The 19,712-nt window shown below is 38.7% G+C and overlaps 1 protein-coding gene across 1 annotated transcript in view; it reads right to left on the bottom strand.

The window, feature by feature from the left end:
- PRKN (parkin RBR E3 ubiquitin protein ligase) overlaps positions 1-19,712 on the bottom strand; it is a gene marked incomplete at its 5' end in the record, with an annotated part of 803,812 nt that overhangs the window by 641,945 nt on the left and 142,155 nt on the right. Inside the window, 1 exon segment of the mRNA XM_082480710.1 lies at positions 235-398. Coding sequence (XP_082336836.1) covers positions 235-398 — 164 coding nt within the window.

Here is a 19,712-nt window from a genome sequence, read left to right as displayed (position 1 = left end):
CTCTCGTGCTCTCTCTTTCGTATTCTCTCTCTTCTCCTATCCTTCCTGCTTGCTGTTTTAATGCATAATTAAGAAGGTCAGAATTAATGAAGCAGTGTGGAGTAAAGTTCAAGGAATCCCCAGGCACTATTTATTCTATTAGATCTCAGGCATGAATGTCAGATTGGCAGCATTAGAGGCAGAGGCAGTGTAGCTGGCAGCAGTCCAGAAACGAAGCTACCAAGGGAGACTTACCTGCAGTGTCAAGTCATTGCTGAGCTCCCTCCCTGCAAAAATCACCCGCAGCTGGTCAGCTGGAACTCCCTGTCGCTGGGCAACCGCCTCCTTCAGCTGGAGGATGCTGGCGTCCGGACCAACCTCCACCGGGAAGCCATGGCTGGAGTTGAACCTGACAAACACTGAACAAGAGCAAAACACCTTTCAAAGCGAGAATTTCTCACAACGCGTTTGTACTAGAGCGGCTACAAGGGGCTTACTCTTCAATTTCGGGGATCATGTACTATGTTCAGAGAACAGCTATTAATACTGCAGCGCACCATGTTGAAAGGAGGAACCATACTAGATTTCCCATCACAGAATAGCCACCAATTAAATAAAAACCATGTGTTTCCCCTTGGCAGTATTAGAAATTACAGAGAACAGTAAGAATGAAGAGACCCAGCTAGGCAGCTAAGTAGTTGATAATCGACACAATGGATTTTTAGTTCAGTCCTAACCTTAGCAGGCACGGGGCACACACGCTTTCTGTGCCTCTTGTGCTCTTCCCCACTGCATATAACAAATAAATGCAGGAAACTGAGGTATACTTTAGAGCCAAAATGCATTAAATAATACAAGGGAAAGCAATTCCTTGTTACACAGTAAAGCACGGCCATGTAAACTGGTTTCCCACAGATATAATTCTACAGCAGATAATGATGGAGAGAAAATCACAAACAGAAATGTTTGGGAGTGTTGTATTACAGCGTGGTCTTGCCAGAGTTCACTAAAATATCTGCAGTACATAACTCCTGCCGACATACACCTTCAGTGCAGAAATTCACTACTGTATCAGTCATATCATTTTTAGAGCTGCAGCAACTGTTTTATACATCCAGAGAATTCTGGCAAATAAAATCATAAGCTTCCTGCCATTCAGCTGGCAAAGCTGTTTTTCATAGGGAGTCTGAATGTGCCTTTGAGCCCATGGTCAAGGGAATAACTACAAGAACTATGATACAGGAAAAAAACTCATTACACCCAAATCAGTCACAGAGCTTGCATGAATGGTAGACATGTCCCCAGTGGACCACTTCCACCAATAGCTCCACAGGCAGGAAGGAAAGGAATTAGCAAATCCCAATATAAAACAAAACAAAAAAATCATTTATATCAATTAGATAGTGTGTACCTGTCACCTAAACTGCTTGGGTATTGATTGTAACAACCAGCCTTCTTAAAAGCTTTATTTCCCACTTCTACTGTAATGTTTTAGCTCAAGATGTTATTCCTTTGCATTTTTGATGACTGACAGAAGCGTAAGCTCAAAAGTATTTATATAGCTTAAAGAAATAACTATTTTTAAAACTGAAAATTGGATCTTTATGATTTTTCAAACACATAAAGTCTACCTGACCACTTCAATGTTGTCAGATTCTTTAGGAGTGTTTGAACATGGCAGAGAACATTGTTTTGCTGACCAATGAATGTTGTAGATGTCTGCAATTTCACATCTTCAGTACATATACCAATAAACCAATTCATATACCATATAGCAATAATATTTTACACAACATTTAAGTTTTTTACTTGAAAGTACCCTCTTAAGGGTAGGATGCATAATGCTGTGGCAGGCAGGGTGTAATACATATGTCCTGCAGTGTGTTAACAGTCTCCTGTAGTACCTCTCATTACTGGTTTTGATTTCTATTTAAAGATGTTCTGGAAATAACTGAACTGTTCAAGCTGTATAGTCAGACTTTTCAAAAAAATCAGCGGAATCTGAATTTTATTTTGATTGTGGTTTGGAGAGTAAAGGGGTACTTATATGACAAAAAGGAGTTCCAGCCACATATATACATAAATACTGGGAACTGAACATTTCCCATCTTTCCAGAACGCTCATACTGCTCAACTGTAAATAACTTTATCTGGTCCAGTAGCAAAATATATAGTTAAATCAGTGGGGAATATACTTTTTTATATGCTAAGATCTGACTATCTATGTGCATATTTTTTTTAACATACATTTATAGAGGTATGCTTGCATACACACATAAAATGCATACATCTGTATCTCCAAAGACTTCTTCCTAACTAACAAATAATCCTCTTTATCTTTAGTCTTATGAAAGCCAGTGCTATTTGTTCTGGAAATGAAAAAAAGTTACCAAGTACATCAACTCTGCAAATCAAATGTGCTGGTAAGAGGAAAGTGCTTGACAAAAGAAGCATTAACAAGTAGAGTGTAATTTAAATTCATTATAGAGGCAGTACTCATTTTTAAAGACAGTATAAATCCACCACACTTACTGCAAGCATAATTCCTATTCATCATCAACAATCCCCACACCTTCCCTCAAATAAGTTCATTTTTATTCACTTCTAACAGTTACAGTCTCCTTCTCCCAACATGTATGAGGTAGCAGAAGTTTCAGTCTCACAACTGTAACCACAAGCAAACAAGGGGAAATAGGTGTGAGTGCAACATTTTGCACTCCACAGCAAAGATTACGACTACTCTCTTACATGCCTGAAGAGCTAACTTCAGAAAAATGCTAGAATGACAAACTTTGCTTGCTGGAAAGTTCTAATCTACAAATATTTTGCCCTTAAACACATTTATTCTATTACAAAGTCTCCAATCCACCAGCTCCTTAATGCAAAAGAACAGAAGGGACCTTTGCTTATTTGCACAGAGCATAAAAAGACTTTAGTCTGTGGAATAAAACCAGAATTTCATCAACATAATATTTTGAGCTGTCTTTTGGGGAAAAAGAAACATATTTTCTTTTTGACATTTCAACTCAATAATTAAATCATCACTATCAAGTTGATACTCTTACCAGCACGTTATTTGTGAGATCACAAGTGAAGTTATACAGACATTTGAGACCTCTTCCAAAGAATACATACTTTCAAAAGACTTGGAATTTAAGTTTGTCTACTGGAAGTTAAATATATATTGGCTTAACAGAAGATTAGACAATCTACTTGAGGCCTAAACTGCTGATGGAAATGGAAAAGAAATAAATCAAGCTACTAAAGTTCAGAAGTAGCCAAACGAAGCTGAAGCAAGGAGGCTCCATCTGGATCAGCTCCCCTTCTCTCACATCTGTAAGAGGTGACAAACGGAAAAACTTGTCTGACAAACGGAAACTTTGTAAGACTTGACTGTCATGTCAAACATAATCTCTGTAAATATCACAAGGATCTGATTCCCAGAGGGATCAAGAGGTACCTAGGTGCTTTTGTAAATCTCTCTTGGTATCTATCTGAATCTTTACATACTTAAGTCCACACATTTTAAGCACAGTACTGAATGGAGGAAAACAGTATAATTGAAAGAGTGAATAAAAAAGAAGCATTCACTATGTGTTTCCAATATCCAAGTGTACATCTTCACACGATAACTTCAATTTTACATTTAACAGATTGCATAGCATTAATCTCGTTTGGAAGGATCAGCAAGTGCTACGTAAGGAAACAGTTATAGATAAAGTAAATTCTATGTATTTCCAGAGAAATTTCCCATGTTTCCTATGAAAATACCAATTTTTTCAAGTGTGTACCTACACAGTAAGAATTTTTTTGGTCTGACATGACGACTCAAGTGGTGGAAATTGGCTTCTTCAAAGACTGCAGGTTTACTCCTTTGGCATGCCACTTCTGCCAGCATGACAAAGGGAGAGTTCTCAGTTTTGGGTGTAATGGCAGGATTTGCAATTGTACTGAGCAACGCATTTTCCCCTAGAAACTGATACTATAAAATCAGAATACACAGAGTTGCAGGGTACGTGAACCGCATTTAGGTGCAAAGAAGACATAGGAGACTGTACATACAGAAATGACGGTCTAGCATGCAGCAGTACGTTAAAGCTGGCTAAGCAGTGTAACAAGTCTTCACAGACAGTGGCTACCAATTCAGGGAAAGAGAATTGAGGAGTAAAAATGCACACCTCCACTTCTCCCGGCTGCCCCAATTGGACCAGAGAGTGGAGGAGTACACAGAAGTAAATGCTGAGTGGAATGAAAATCTTCGTTCCCCGTTGCAGGAAGTTTCACTATTTTGACATTGGTTTTCACCTCAAAAACATCAAAAATTCAATGTATTGTCTTTTTAAGTTCTTTTTGTTGAATAAGAAGTACCGTGTAAGTGTTAAAATATTTTTATTCTGTAGCACTTAATGGAAATAAATACTTCTTTATTCTTCCAGTCCTGTTGACTGGACCACTCTGTTTGGATTCTCTCTCTCAGAATGAAGCACCAACACAAATCCCAGAAAGAAGTGGGTGCTGTGTTCATGAGGAAACACTGTTGTATCATGATACAAGCAGTCCAGCATTTATTTTGACTAAAAGTTCCCAAGGAACTCAACTTCTCGGTTTTTAGCTGATTTGTATTCAAGGGATTGTAATAAAATTAAGAAGTTATGACCTCTGAAGTGACTTATATTAACAAATTCTTGTACAATGAGCCATTTCATTCGAATGACTACAATATGGATACGCACCAGTTCCCAAATAAAGTATTGCTATCCTGAAGATTTTGTGTTTCACAAACAGTATGACACATATTGCATCCACTATCAAAATGGAGTCAGCAGCACAATTCAATCACTTAGGATACAAAATCATGAATAACTTTTCCCCATGAAGTAACACAAGAATTGTTAGTGGAGAGAACATAAGTCAAGCAGACTATAGCTAAAATGTTGGGTAGTTTAAGTACCGCTCCTGGCCATCTGTCCAGTCCTTACGCTGGAGGTTCCTACACATATAACTGGGATACTGAAAGAAATGTGTACCTGCATCTCAGCTCTGCCTGTTTACAATTCAGCATGTTAGTACAAACTCAACTGGAAATTTAAGCAAACGCAGATACAAACCGGTTAAACTCAGACACAAGTACATGGGGCAGGCGTGTAGGGGAGCTGCAGAATTTCAAGTGAAGTTTGGAAGGAACCTGGTGAGCAGGCACCCCTGCCAAGATCTCAACGGGCCATTTCCTAGGGCCCCAGGATACAGCAGCCTTTCTTCTTTGGCAAGTCATACCAAAAGTGCCAAAGCTTTAACCCCCCATTGTCATCAATCCTACAGGTTTTCCAGTTCTGAATCAAGAAGTTAAATACTGCATGTTGGAGAAGCTTAGGCCCTGCTTGTGAATAAACTGTGAAGGCACAGTCCTGATATATAGAACCAAAATGGCTGAACTGTGTCAAGGATGAAAAATAAGTTGTAAATGTTTTTACTTTGATACATGCAAAACAAATTTTCTCTCTAGTTTTGACAGGAAATAGCCAATTCTTTTTCTTCCTAAATTAGTGAATCACACAATTCTGCTTCGCTGTACACCAAACGAGCTATAATCTACAATAAATGATCTGTGGCAAAAGAATGCACACATTTAAACTTTAAGATCTTATTACTGAGCAATTATATTGTGTCCATGATAACTACGACAGCTTCAAGTACTCTTTATTCCCCATTCTTCCCAGGGACACAAAGAATAAAACCAAGGTTTAACCGAAGGATGGTGTGAAATATGTGAAACTTTTTTTGATTTTTAAAAGCCCTTTCCCTACTGAGGTCGGATGACAAGACCTTTGAAATATATTTCCCTAAGACTGGGAAAAAAAGTCTTGTGACAGTATCTGTCTGTGGTGATCAGTTCCTATTTGGCTCAGCACATGACCTGAGAACACAGCCCTTTTCAGCTCAAAAACCTACATCTAGAATATTTCGCACTAGAAAGTATTATCCCTTCCTTTTCAATATTAAATCTTTCTCAGAAACTGTGATTAATAATTTATCCAGTACAAACAACCAGTTTAGTGCAGATTAAAAACAGGAAAATGCACAGAAAGGATAAATAAAGGAAGAGAAGGTAGAAATTGAGATAATGTAAAATCCCTGCCACCTTTTAGAGTATTGTGGAAATGTTCTGTAAGTCCCTCTGTTATGGCACAACTGCACATCACCTCTCAAGGCACAGACTGAAGGCAGCTGTTCAAAATATCTTTTTTATTTCAGTAAATAAAATTAAAAAATATTTTTCAGATGCTTGGGGTTCTTGCATCCTCTATCGTATGGCAAGATACAGTTCATTCTATTATTTTAATCTTTATATTTAATGAACATAAGATACTTTATATCTTATATATATACTTTATATATACATATATACTTTATAAAGTAGGCACTTTATAAACCCAGAGTGAATGTCAGTTGCTGCTTGGAATTTCTACAACCTAAATAGTAGAAATGCAACTGTAGGATATATGTAGTATGAGAAACTAGCAGCAGAACACAATATAATGTGATGGGGCAGTAAATCTTGTTCCACAACTTTTTATTGTTATTTTCCAGTTTTCAGTGTGTCAAGGGAATTGCAAAAAGGGAAAGAAGTAAAGCAAAAGATTAAGGAGGAACAAAAAATGGAAAGAAAAAGATGAGTTGGAGAGACGGTGCAAGCTGAGGTCAGGTCTGTAAAGGAATAGCTCAGAGTTGTGGCAGGCTTTTATTAAATAACTAGCCAGCACATGTTACTGAAAGTCCAATTAAATGGTTAAACAACTTTGTGCAAAGTTCTTTGAAGTGTCTTTTCACAGCAACTCCAGCAGCCTGGAACTGGTTGCAGTCTTTTTCTTCACAGATTTGCACACCTAGTTTCTGCGTTAGAATAGCAGACCTTCCCAACACTTTTTGCTCCCAGGAGCACTGGAGAAAAGGACAGTTCAGTCAGCTCCATTTTAATTTCTACGCTACTTCCACTACATCAAGTCCCGCTTTGGAGGCTGCTGTCACTGTCACAAAGCTCTGGCTTGCCTCATTGTTTTCTTGACATATGTGATAAAATAAAATCTCATCAGCACTAGAATAACCAGTCCCATAGGAATTCACGTAGCTTTTTCATCAGTTAGCAAAGATATCCTCAGCTCTCTCCAAGGAAACTCTCAAACAGATGTCTTTTCATCAAAAAGTTGCCAAATTCTGACAAATTGGAGCCAAGTTGAGACAGGAAGATCCCGAGTCTTCATGCCCTTGCACTGAACATCCTGCCAACAACTCCCTTCTTCTATAAAGAGAGAAATCCAACTACAGAACCTCTGCTGTCTACACAAGGAGTGAGATAGTGTCTTGGAGATAATGATTTCACATACTTCAGTCTGTATGGCTGAAAATCAACACCTTAAACACTACCCTGAAATGAGCAGGTTGCTGTTGAAGGTATCAATGCATTAGTGTCGTTGTTGGGATGGACACGACTCTGAACATCAAGTTGCAGCAATCCAATTTCTTTATTTAACAAGCAGTGCTTTTTTATATCCTTTTACCTGGGTGCTTATCTATGCATGTATTCTAGCATTCTACTTTTGCCCAATACGCTCTCACATCACACGCCAGCCAGCTAATAGAATTGTTGATCACGCGCTGTTCACGCTCTGGTCAAAGCCAGGATGTTTGCCAACCCTTATCTTTTTACTCAGCTCTTCTCAGGACTCCCCAGTCTCTTCAAGGGTACATGGATATCTGCTCAAGGTCAATGTTAAACTCGCATTCTGATCCCTCGGACCAGCCGAGGTTTCCTACACATTAGTACGACGTTTTCCTGGCAAAATGGCCTGCTGTATATTTTGCATCGGGTCCAGACTGACAGGTACATGCAACGAAGTTAACCATGACTTAATGAGTTACCACTCACTGCTGAGGCATGATAACTGACAGCATTAGGCCTCCTCGATCATTGCATTTGAGAAATAAAATTAATGCACGTTAATGTGAGTCAACTTCACAGCCACAGCAGAAAAAGAGCCTACACAAGCAATAACTGGCAACTCATTAAGCTAGAGTAATTTGGTTGCTTCTGATCATTTGTAAATTACCTTCACCTAACAAATGATTTTATGAGGTAGTCACACATAGAGAGCAATATAGCAATCCAACATAAACAATGTCTATAAAACCCCATCCTTGGTGAGGTTATTTCTCTCCTTAGCAAGGAATAAACTCTTCTCACAGAAACATCTTTGGTTCTAGCTAATACTAGATGAATATAATAAAAAAATTTCCTTCATTATTAACTCAAATTTTAAGATTGAGATTTCTGATTGTTTTATTTCCTTTTTAAATAAAAATTGGATCAACTTTTATTCAGCTGTTTATGGGAAGCAATACAGTAGTATTCATAAATGCTACATTTGTAACTGACAGTTTTCTACAGAGTCATGAGCAACATGGAAAGGGTGAGTAGGGATTGGGCACTCACTTCCGTTGCAAGATTTAGGGGGCATCATCTTAGGCTTGTAGGAGCTAGGTTCAAACAGACAAAAATGAGATGTTTGCTTATGATACTAGCAACAGACCTTCTGGAAAACTCTGCCAGAGAAGTGGTAGATGCAGCATATATAGCTTCGGCTCAAGGGGAGAAAAGAAACTGGCAGTTACTCTACAGGCAGCTCAGTAATCTCTCTTCTGACTAGGATGGGATAATATATACCAGTATGAAATAAATATTTATATGTAGGTTTTGAGCTTAGAAGGGCTATGTCTTCCAGTCATGTGTGGAGCCAAAGAGGAACTTATCACTGCAAGGGCAGTAAAAAGTAACAGATAGCATCACAAAATATTTTTTTTGCCTTTCTTATGAAAATCCATTTTAAAGTTCCTGCCATTTGAATTAAAAATAGCTGTGAGAATATCAGGGAGAAATATCATCTATGCTTGCCCTATTGTTTTTCTTCAGAAGGATCACTCTGCTTACAGTCATTGTTGGAGACATGGGGTTAAAGACTCTTGTTCTGAACCACTATGGCAGCTCTTTTGTAGATGTCCTGGGTTTGTATTTCCATATATGTACTCCACAGAATGCAACACTGAGTAAAATCTAGCAAGTAGGCAGGTTAACACTTTCCTCCTGACGCTTCCTTGCTACCAAGTAATCCAAACCAAAAATAGAGTCAAATAAAAAAGACAAGAGCTCAGCACTACTCTCTTTTTCCTCCAGAACTATGCATGCACATGCAGTTACTTTCTTGTATTGCAGTGAGGCAAATTTAAACTCAGCAATTCTCACAGTAACCTAATTTTGTTCTAGGAAGTATGCCTCTTAATCCAAGAGACAAGCTAAATTTGTCCAGTGAATTATTTCCTGTGAATAATTCACTCAGTTTTGCTATACTCAAATTCTCTTTAAAGTTGGAGGAATGCATAGCTAGCTAACCCAACACTACAATTATGCTGGCATTTCCTTAAAAAGTCTCTTAAAAATGCTATTTTCCTAGCTATTTTTGTCCTGATTTACTGGATGCTTATGTCAGCACAAAGATGCCATGAACTTCCTTGATACAGAATCAAGCTACATTCATGTTTCATTTTAAATAGATACAAACTGTTCTTTAATGTGCTTGGATATGGATAAGAGTCCTTAAACTACATATTTCCAGCCATATGCTACAGCTTTCCGTATTAATAAGAAGTGTTTCATTTTAAAATAAAATGTATACTCTTGCAGCTTTTAAATTAACCCTGTCCTGTGGAAGAATGGGCCAGTATTTTTGCAAAGACTGCATGAATTCAATGAAATTCATCAGTCAGAAAATCTCAAGTAGGACTACTGCAATAGCTTTAAGGCTTTAAAGGGGACTGCAAGGTGAGGACTGCAATAGTGAGATTCCACTATTTTAATAGTTACACTCATTTGCAGTTCCCCAGGAAATTTATCACATTTTTCTTATGGTGTCTATATTCTGCTAAATACTAGAAGCGTTGGTGGACAGCTGAGGATCTACTCAAACAAATGTATGATAAATACGGCAGCTGTCACACTTGACTAAGGAAGAAACTTTCTAACCTCATGAATTTTTTCAGTTGTTCACTATAGGACAAATGAGTATAAAACTTTATACAATCCATATTATAATAGGTATAAAAGTGGTATATATACCATTGGAATAGTTATGAAACTAGATTACTAGAAACAGATTACTTCCACATATAAAAACCCCAGAAGTTCCAGAGAAAACATACCTACATACCCACCTGCCAACATGGAAACCTTTGTTTTCACTTTGTTATTTCTACAAGAGCTACTACAAATAAAAATGAGCCAAAATTCAAGGGAATTAACACTGTTATAGCCAAGGACAGTGTTAGCCCAGTACATGGTTGTATGCAGTATAGCCACGTGCATTGCTTGAAGGGAGGGGATGAAGCCAGCTGCTCCAGAGAACAGGAACATTATATGGCTTATTTCCTTGGTGTTTACAGGTCTAATGTTAGTTTTTGAATCGCTAGGGTTTTTTGCTTTTACTCATCCCATTTGTGGGAATCCCAGTATCATTACAATCACTTCCTGATTTCCTTTAAAACACACGATACACACATGAAATTACATTTCATCACTGAGCACTCAATTTCTAGGCTACATTCTGCAGCCTCTTCTTGAGCATCTTTCCAGTTTATTTGTTTTACTGATAAATAGTTCTTTACTAACAGAAAAATAATCTTTGATGTTCTGGGACAGCCATATCCCTGCTCACCCTGCTTCCTGATGCTTTGTGTTTCTTTCCGACCGTGGGCATGATCTCTCCTTCCTGAGACCCATCTTCTCAACAGTAAAATTACTACAATAGCAGAGCAGACTTAGGAGGACAATTGCTCTGCAGAACGGCCTGAAGAGACACTATGAGGGCACTGGGGGCACCGCCAGCCCTGACTGTCCCTGCCTGGTTTCCCACAGGGCTCCCCCTGCCCACGGCCCAGGGCCCCATGTCAGCCCCCGGGTCTGTCAGCCCCTGCCCCAGCGACGCCACAGCAGGGCCCGTGCCCAGACCAGCCAGTTACTGTTCCTGCCTGGGCTTTTCGCACAGACGTGACCTGGCTTGCCACCTCGCACTGACCTGACCTGGCGGCGGAGCCCTCCTTGGTCCCTCGCCACAGGCCCAGCCTCGCCGGCCCCGCTGCAGGGCTGTGGGGCTGCGGTCCTGCCCACCAGGCCCCAGCCCCAGCCGCCGCTCTGCCCTGGCGCACCACCCTGCTCTCACCGCTCCTGGGAAAGGCAGTGCGGTGGTATGAGGAAATTTAATATCTCTTCAGCCACGGCAAATCTGAGAGTCTCGAAACAGGCTCTAAGATGGCACACACGTGTGTGTGCGAGGCAGAGAGCTGCTGGGGGGAGCCAGGCTCCCGTTTCTTCATCAAGGCATGATTTGGCACAGGTGGCTGTGGGCAGGCAGGGCTGTGTGAGGGGCACTGCGCCCTGCCACTGCCAGCACCGCTGGCATCCTCCACCTCCTCCCCGACAGAAATCTGGTTAAACCCAGGCTCTCAGGACCTGCTGGGTGCTCCACCTCTGTGTGGGAACTCGGCCTCTGGCTCCATGGCCCTCAGCTTGCCTTTGGTGTGGGGCTGGCAGGGCCACAATGCCTCCCGACAGACATCCCTGGCCTGCAGGAAGGACCCATGTTTCACACCCCCGGCCCCAGACAGCCTGCTTCAGCTCCAAAGTTTTCAGAAGGGCATACCGTTGGTAGTTTCGAAAAAATTGTAAAACATCCCTGCCTTTTAACATTTGAAAAACGCGCCTTGTTCCAAAACATACAGCGCTTTCTGTACCAACTTGTAATTTACCCTGACAGGTCCATGTTAAATTATTTTGGCAAAATTACATCTATTAAAGATGTAATGTAAAGATTAGTTAAAGATCCTAAGTAATTACGCTAGCTTTGGCAAAAGTATCTTAGCTATTTGCTCCTCTGACAGAAAATTTAACCCCTTAAATCAAAACAGAACTATAAAATGATGGGCTGCCAAAGAAATTTCCATTGTGTAACAGAAATGTGTACACAACTATTCTTCTGAATTAGTTAAAAAAAGAAGTTCCTGTAGCTAAGCTTGAAGATTTACCATATTTCAAAGATAGTTTTCTCCCTCTTGAGTTTTTCAAAGCTCTTCTTCCCTTTGTTGATTTTTTTTTTTTTAACATTTACTTTTGCTATCTATCTCACAACCAAATAACAAACACTCCCACATTTAATACGTCCTAATCCCTGACACAAGAAAACACCCAGCCGCCACTTTTGCCAGGCAAAAACATATGGTCCAAACTGTCCGCCAAAAATAGTCTATCATTCCTACTACAAAACTGCTAGCTAGCCGGAAAGAATAAGCACATATCAAATATCCCAGTGTTACACCGGAATGTTATGAATTCAGCATATTCTCTGAACACACAGAAATTAATTAGACCTATTTAAAATATAGTCAATACAGTCATTTACAATCACCCCTTAATTATATTAAATGCATAAAAGTAGGTGCACACACAGATGTAAATAGATTATAGATAGAGAGATATATGTATAAAATCCCCAATTCAGACTTTATTATTTCAGTACTTTCATTATTTCAGTACAGAGTGAAATCCTTATTCACTGAGCAGTAGACATGAACTTGCTGAGTAGGATGAGAATAAGGACTCCAGTACTTAGTTCACATAAAATGCTTACTGGGCACATGACTCAAAGACTATTACAAATATGAAGAATTAATAACTCCAAGTCATAATGAAATGCCAAAATGCAATAGGAGAGCTCAGATTGATGAATGGTGATGTATATAGTACATCAGCCGAATACGATGCTATAAAATTGGTGAAACATTTAAGATACGGTACAATAAACCTCACTTATATTCTGCTTTTTTAAAATCAACACCAAGCAGAGCCAAAGGATCTATATATTATAGATATGCACACCAAATAGTGAAGACCATGTGGAGCTATGCTGTGCCACAAATTTACCGTGTATGTTTCTTGCCACTTTACCAATTCTCTGCCAATCTATTTTGCTGGATTTACCTTTACTATCCCATACATGAGCAACTTTGAGGAAGATGACATAATGGTTTCTGTCTCTCTCTGTCAGATCTAGGTCAATAGCTGATACAAAGTTAGATATTTCTAGGGCTGCAGGCCTATAATTTCAAGGTATATTTCACTAGAAAGCTAAGAAACTACAGGTTTTTTTTATTAAAGGCTAAGATGGCTATATAAAGTAATTTTATGATTAAAAAGGAGGCCTCAAAATCTGAAGTTTTAGCTTATCACCTTGATAGATCAAAATATCTCAGATGTCAGAATAAGAAGACTGTTTATCTAGTTCAGGTCATAATTCCCCTGGAAGAGCACATTTTCACTGGCACATGTAATGTACTGAAGCCAAAGGTTTTGTGGGCATGTATCATTCCATGAATGTCAGATAAAGAAGATTATTGAAAAGACTTGCTTTGACAAAAGCAAGATCCACATAAATTAAAATGTGAAATAACAGCTGAATTGATGATGACAGGATGAATCAGTTCCTTCTTGCTGAAGTTTATTTAAAACAATTTTAAGTTAAAATATCCCTTTCATTTTTCTTAGATCAAAATTTAGACTTTTTCCCCCCAAAGTCCATTCTAACTAACAAAGCATGAAGTCACAATTTCTGAACAAGCATAACAATAAATCTATACATGGGCTATTTTCTGCCTTACACTGGAAAAGCTGAAGCTTAGTAAGAGGCAGAAATATGGGCTGCATCTAACCTTTGGGAATGGGTCACACTGCTACCAAGATGTATCTGCATAGCACAGTTCCACAAATTCTCTTGCAAAAATCCTGTTTTGCACAACTTACATCCATGGGTGGAAGATGGAAATACACCACCATTTCTGTCAGGCATGGGAGGTGCAATACAGTTTGAAACAGCAGAATCTATCTTAACTTTGGTTTTAAATGCTGATTGTGCTGACCAAGTCTTTCAGCTCTGAAGAAAATGTGGTAGGCCACATGGCAGGCCCATTATTTTGGGTCATGTGCTGTGTTTCCATTGCTCCTCTTGCCAGGAGGAATGATGCTAAAAGAGCAATGCAGTCCTCTATGGGATTTACTCATTTTCAAAACCTATTTTGAGGCCTGAAAGAACAGGCAGTCTTTCTTGCTGAAAAAAAACCCTAAGTTTTTCATTCTAACTATGAATATTCCCAGAAGAAGATCCATCTCAATTTCACAAACACCTCAATATTTCTCAAGATTTCCTTTCCTTCTGTCTTTCTGATAAAACAGGCACGCAGCTGCAACCAGTCACTCCCTGTGCCAGTGCATTTGTCAAGTAGTTTGAAGGAAATCTCCCAGCACACAAGGCTGAGCTTATGATCAGACAGGAAATTATGGTCTATTATGCTATTTTATTCTCGTCTATGATTGACTGCACATCAAAGGGCCACTCAGTGGCAGCTACTGATACTTGTTAAGGTAAAAATAGTTTCGTAAAAGCAGATGGTGGAAGCAAGACAGCAGTAGATCAGAAATATTGAGTCTTAGTATACTTTATATGAGGCTTTTAGAAATAGAATGGAAGAATTTTAACATGTAGCGTTCCTTTGCAGTATATTGACATTTCAAACCCTACAGTGTTTTCAGATACAATGGGTGTTTGCCAAGTTCTCCTCATGAAAATTTTCCCTCCCATCCCAGAGTGCTCTGGACATCAGCAGCTTTATACCTGTAAATAGGTAATTTTTTTTGTATAGCATATACACCATACATAGGCTTTATCAGTATATGAAGTTAGGCATATGAATAATTCTGTATGCAAAGAACCTCACCGAGCTCAATAAGACTTTTTACATTTTTAAAATGTTTAGGGATAAAATGATTGTGACATATATAGTTATAATGTCAATATGCCCATCTTAGGTAACACATTTTTTAACAACACAGAGAAAATGAACTCTGTCAACTTAGGCGAGTGATAAATGTGAAACAAGAATAAAATCAGAACAAGAGTTATTTAAATAAAGCCATAAAATGTTTTAAGCCAATCATCCAAGTAAAACCACACCTTTGTAATGGCATGTGTGAGCTCTGACTGAAATTAAATATTAAATACTGTGGCAAGCTAAGGGGCTGAAAACATTACAGAAATAGGCCATTTGGTTAGATATTTAGTAATACATTTAGAGGAACTTTGCAGTAAAAATGAATTAGTTCAAGAAGAATAAGAATTCTGAACAAAAATTGCTAGTTTAAACTGCGTATGTCAAGTATTAGGTAGAAACGTGACAATGTTCTTGGAATTCTCATTTTAGAAAAGAGAAGTAAAATATGGACATATTTCTTATAAATTATTATGCTACACACAAAAAAGTGTTTTTCTTTGGTTTCTCTTTCCTCCAAAGAATTAATCATAAATGATACAGCTGGATCACAACCAAATAGTTAGTAATTCTCTAATAAGATAATAATTCTCATTATGGAGAAAGGAAGTTACTTCAGTAACAAAAATATGTACAAAAGACAGGGCCATTATTTATTTGTGATACCACATACGGTGGTAATTGCAATACTGCAAATATTTATCACCAGATAAATTAAATCCTTATTTTCTTTCTCAAAAAAAATCCAGAAGACCTAGCACACGTCTCATGATTTCCAGAGAATTAACATACATCAATTTAATAGGGGAGTTTCTTTAAATTTGGCAAAACACACCATTATTTAGTTTAATAATGCATCCCACACAAGATTAATGCATTTGAAACAGCAACAGCAATTAAACAATTCTACTATGTTAGTGAAACTGTTTCATTGCCAAGATAAACAACTCCTGTAAGGATATAACTTAAAAGAAGCAGAGAAACCAACAAGTGTATTAAATCAGATTAAAAAGGGGACATTACCTTCCCCAGAATCCAGCTTTTCTGAAGCCAGCATTTTTATGTGTTTTTCACTCCGAAGTCGCACTGGCCTAGTAGGAAGTAGGAAGAATTTCCAAAATCCTAAAAGTTCCTGGCTTTCACAAGAAGTTGTAGGAGCCTGGAGTGCAAGCTAATTCTAGGCAATCAGTGGACTCAGGCTACCCTGGATCTTCAACAGTGGTGCTCTGGCCTGTCCATGAAATACTGTTAAGCCCTTTCATCGCAAAAATAGCCAGGACTGATGTAGAAATGGCTAACTTGTAAAACAGAAGGGAGCACTAAACACCCTGATTTAACAAAGTGTTAATACTTAGTTTGAAATGCAAGGAAGACCCAGGAGACCTCAGAAGCCTGAGGCCTCTATACAGACAACAATCACCAGAAAATTACTCTGAGTGGCTCATAAAAGACTACTTGAGAAACATAGTAAATATATTTCAGTGCACGACAGGGCAATGCAAAAAGGAGACAAAGGGCATAATAAAACTAAGAGAGGAAAGACTGGAAATGGAAAAGAAATAGATCAGAGGAGGAAGAAAAGGCTTCTCCAGGATTAGGGAGGACTTACAGTCAGTGCCATGATTTGGGGAATAAAACTGAGTGCTCTCCATTTCTCTTGTGTAATATAGGTAACTCACGAAACAGCATAAAAAATGTCCTCACTCCAGGCCGTGCCTTTTAGGAACCAAAAAAAACCTAGAAGCTTGCAAGGATCCTCTAAGTCACGCTAAGGGTAAGTATACAGGTCAGGTATCTGCAGAAAAAAATACATTTCAACACTTTTCCTTTTACCTTTTTTCTTAACTATTCAGTGAATAGTGTATATGATTTTTTTTAAGAACAAAGAATAGAAGGAAAATAAATAATAGTACATGTAAGAGAATGCAATCACAAGGGAAGAAAACATGAAAAACTAAGTACCTTTTTCAGTGTGTACTTGCCAAAACATTTCCATCTCCTGCCAAGAGTCATATACTTTACAAAGTTAAAGATTGATATTAATTTGTCATACAAAAGTTCCACAGGGAATAGTCAGTCACAATAGGCAGATAAATTCACAATAGGCAGATAAATTCACAATAGGCAGATACCCATTTCATAAAGAAATTTCACAAAGTTGTACAAAAAAAATAGAAAGTATAAAGATGTGATTCTTCAAAATAAGCCTGTATCATTGCCCAAAGCACTCAACAAAAAATTAAAGTCTCTCAAAACTTGCAGGAACCGTAAATTAAGACATGGACAAGAAGACACTGACACAAATGTTAGATTGAAATACCCCCTGTTTTCTGAAGTAGTAAAATTGTATAATTTAAAAATATTTAGCACTTTTCTTCAATATGTTCTGCCTTTTAATAGCTCGGTGCAACTCTGGGTCTTTTTGCCACTTAAATGAACCATGAACCCCTAATTCTGCGGTTCAGCTGACTCAATTCCCTTTTCAAGGGGGGGGGGAAGTAATCCTTGCATAGTATATAATATGCCAAAAGAAATGAACACTTCTCTTTGCCTCTCCCTTGTAGATGCCATTAAGAAAAGGTAGGCCCAATATAATATGTCCAATTTGGATTCTTCTAATATTGCTGGAATAGTGTAACTTTCTACTCAGAAAGTGGCACCCCCTTACATTAATTTTACCTGGAAGAGTAAATTAAGAATATATATATTTGTAATAAGATAGTAACTGCAGCAAAATCCTGAAGTAAACCTAGAGCTATAAATTATTCAAAATTCAAAAAAAGCAGAAACAATAACTTCAACAAATTTGGAATACATAAATGCAACAACATTTTGTGAAACCTTCCTTCAATATATGCACTGATGCAAACTGAGATTGAATACTGTTATTGCAATGATTTTTTGAAGGTCATAAGAAGAAAAGACTCAGAAGGCTGCATTAAAAAATGAAAACCAACCCAAATCAACCTCTTCCGAAAAACACAATTGCTGTCTTTAATGACCACACATGCTTTGAGTCCTCATTCACTACCTGTGCCAGTGCAAGCTTTGAGACAGCCAAGAAACAGCCTGGGCCCAAGAGCAGAGCTGACCACATTACCATCTCTGCTCTCTGGCAACATCAATGCCGCTTGAACTGCTCTCCTGAAAATGCACGAGCTTATGTGAAACACATTAGAAATGCCGAAATACTGTGGAAGGATTATCTGGTAGTTCCTTTAGGAGTCACACATCATATATATATATAACACTACCTATGTGCACACACTACCTTTATATATATATGCACTATATAGATATATACACACATTATATACACACTGTGCATGTACGTATATGGTAGTAACTAACAGTAAAATGTCAAGAGTCTGTACTATTATGAAAAAGACTAACATCTGATATGAATCTTATTTTCTGGATTTAGAAAACTTTCCATCCATAATTCAGCTACAAAACTCACCATACCAAGTAGGTGGACTGGCTTCCTTATTCTACACTGATGGTAACCGAAGCAGAACTGGGCACTCATTTTTGGCATCACTCAGTCTGACTTCATCAAATCTAGGCCTAACTGTTAAAGGGCTATTGTACCACTCTTCACTGTTGTGAGAAACACCAGCACCTGTGCAGAGCAAGCTGGAACACAATGCTAACATCCAAATGCCAACCTTTTCTGAAGACTTTTGGGTGATATGGAGAAGAACCAGATTAGTCTATATGCAGTTCACTAAATCACCACTACTAAATGTTTCTGTGTCACTAAGTAATGTAAAGAGAAAAATGTTTTGATCATTTTGACATTTTCATTAAATCTCTATTTAACCACACAGTTTAAGAACCAGTGCACCAGAGAAAAATTATGCAAGAAAGCATTATTTTAAAACTGGAGCCAAAAGCAATACAGCTGATACAGTATCAACTTGGCGTACAAGTATCTAAAGGGTGGGTTGAAGGAGGATGGAGCCAGGCTCTTTTCATTGGTTCCAAGTAACAGGACGAGGGGTAACGGGCACAAGTTAGAACACAGGAAGTTCCGTTCAAATACACGGAAAAAGTTCTTTACGGTGAGGGTGACAGAGCACTGGCACAGGCTGCCCAGGGAGGGTGTGGAGTCCCCTTCCCTGGAGATTTTCAAGACCCGCCTGGATGCAGTCCTGAGTAATGTGCTCTGGGCAATCCTGCTTTGGCAGGGGAGTTGGACTAGATGATCTCTAGAGGTCCCTTCCAACTCTGAAAATTCTGTGATTCTGTAACAGTCCTGACACCATGAAATACCAAAAATACCAGAGGATCAAGAGCCACAAGATTCATTCCACACATGTTGGAGAGACAGACAGGAGCGGCTCTGGGTGTGCTGTAGTCCACAGGCAGGACATGACAGTGGCTTTCCAAGGATCCCTATGTCTCCACTGAAGGACAGGACGGAGTAGGATGTACAAATGGATCCCTACATACTTATGGCCAGCTTCTCCCATTCTTACCTGCTCATTTTCCCCAGCAAGGGATTATCCAGGAGCCCTCATGCAACCACAAGTCTCTTAAAATGTCATGTGCCACAGCCCTACTACAAATGCTGCCTTTGACTTCTGAACTGCACCTGGCTCAAGTGCCTCAGGTCAGCCATGCCTGGACTATCGTCGCTAATGAATAAGACACATGGGAAGAGAGCCTGGTTGCAGGGCCAAGATTTCACTCGAGAGGTCCGAAACTGTAAATGATTCTTGTCCAAGAAAGAAACATGCATTTTACGCATATTATAGTAGAATAGAATCTTTTCATTCAAAGTCAACCAAAGAATGAACACAGATTAATTA

The sequence above is a fragment of the Vanellus vanellus genome (assembly GCF_965231255.1).
Source record: "Vanellus vanellus genome assembly, chromosome: 3".
Lineage (NCBI taxonomy): Eukaryota > Metazoa > Chordata > Aves > Charadriiformes > Charadriidae > Vanellus > Vanellus vanellus.
Note: the sequence above shows the minus strand (reverse complement) of the source record. Positions and strands in the feature narration are given on the sequence as shown.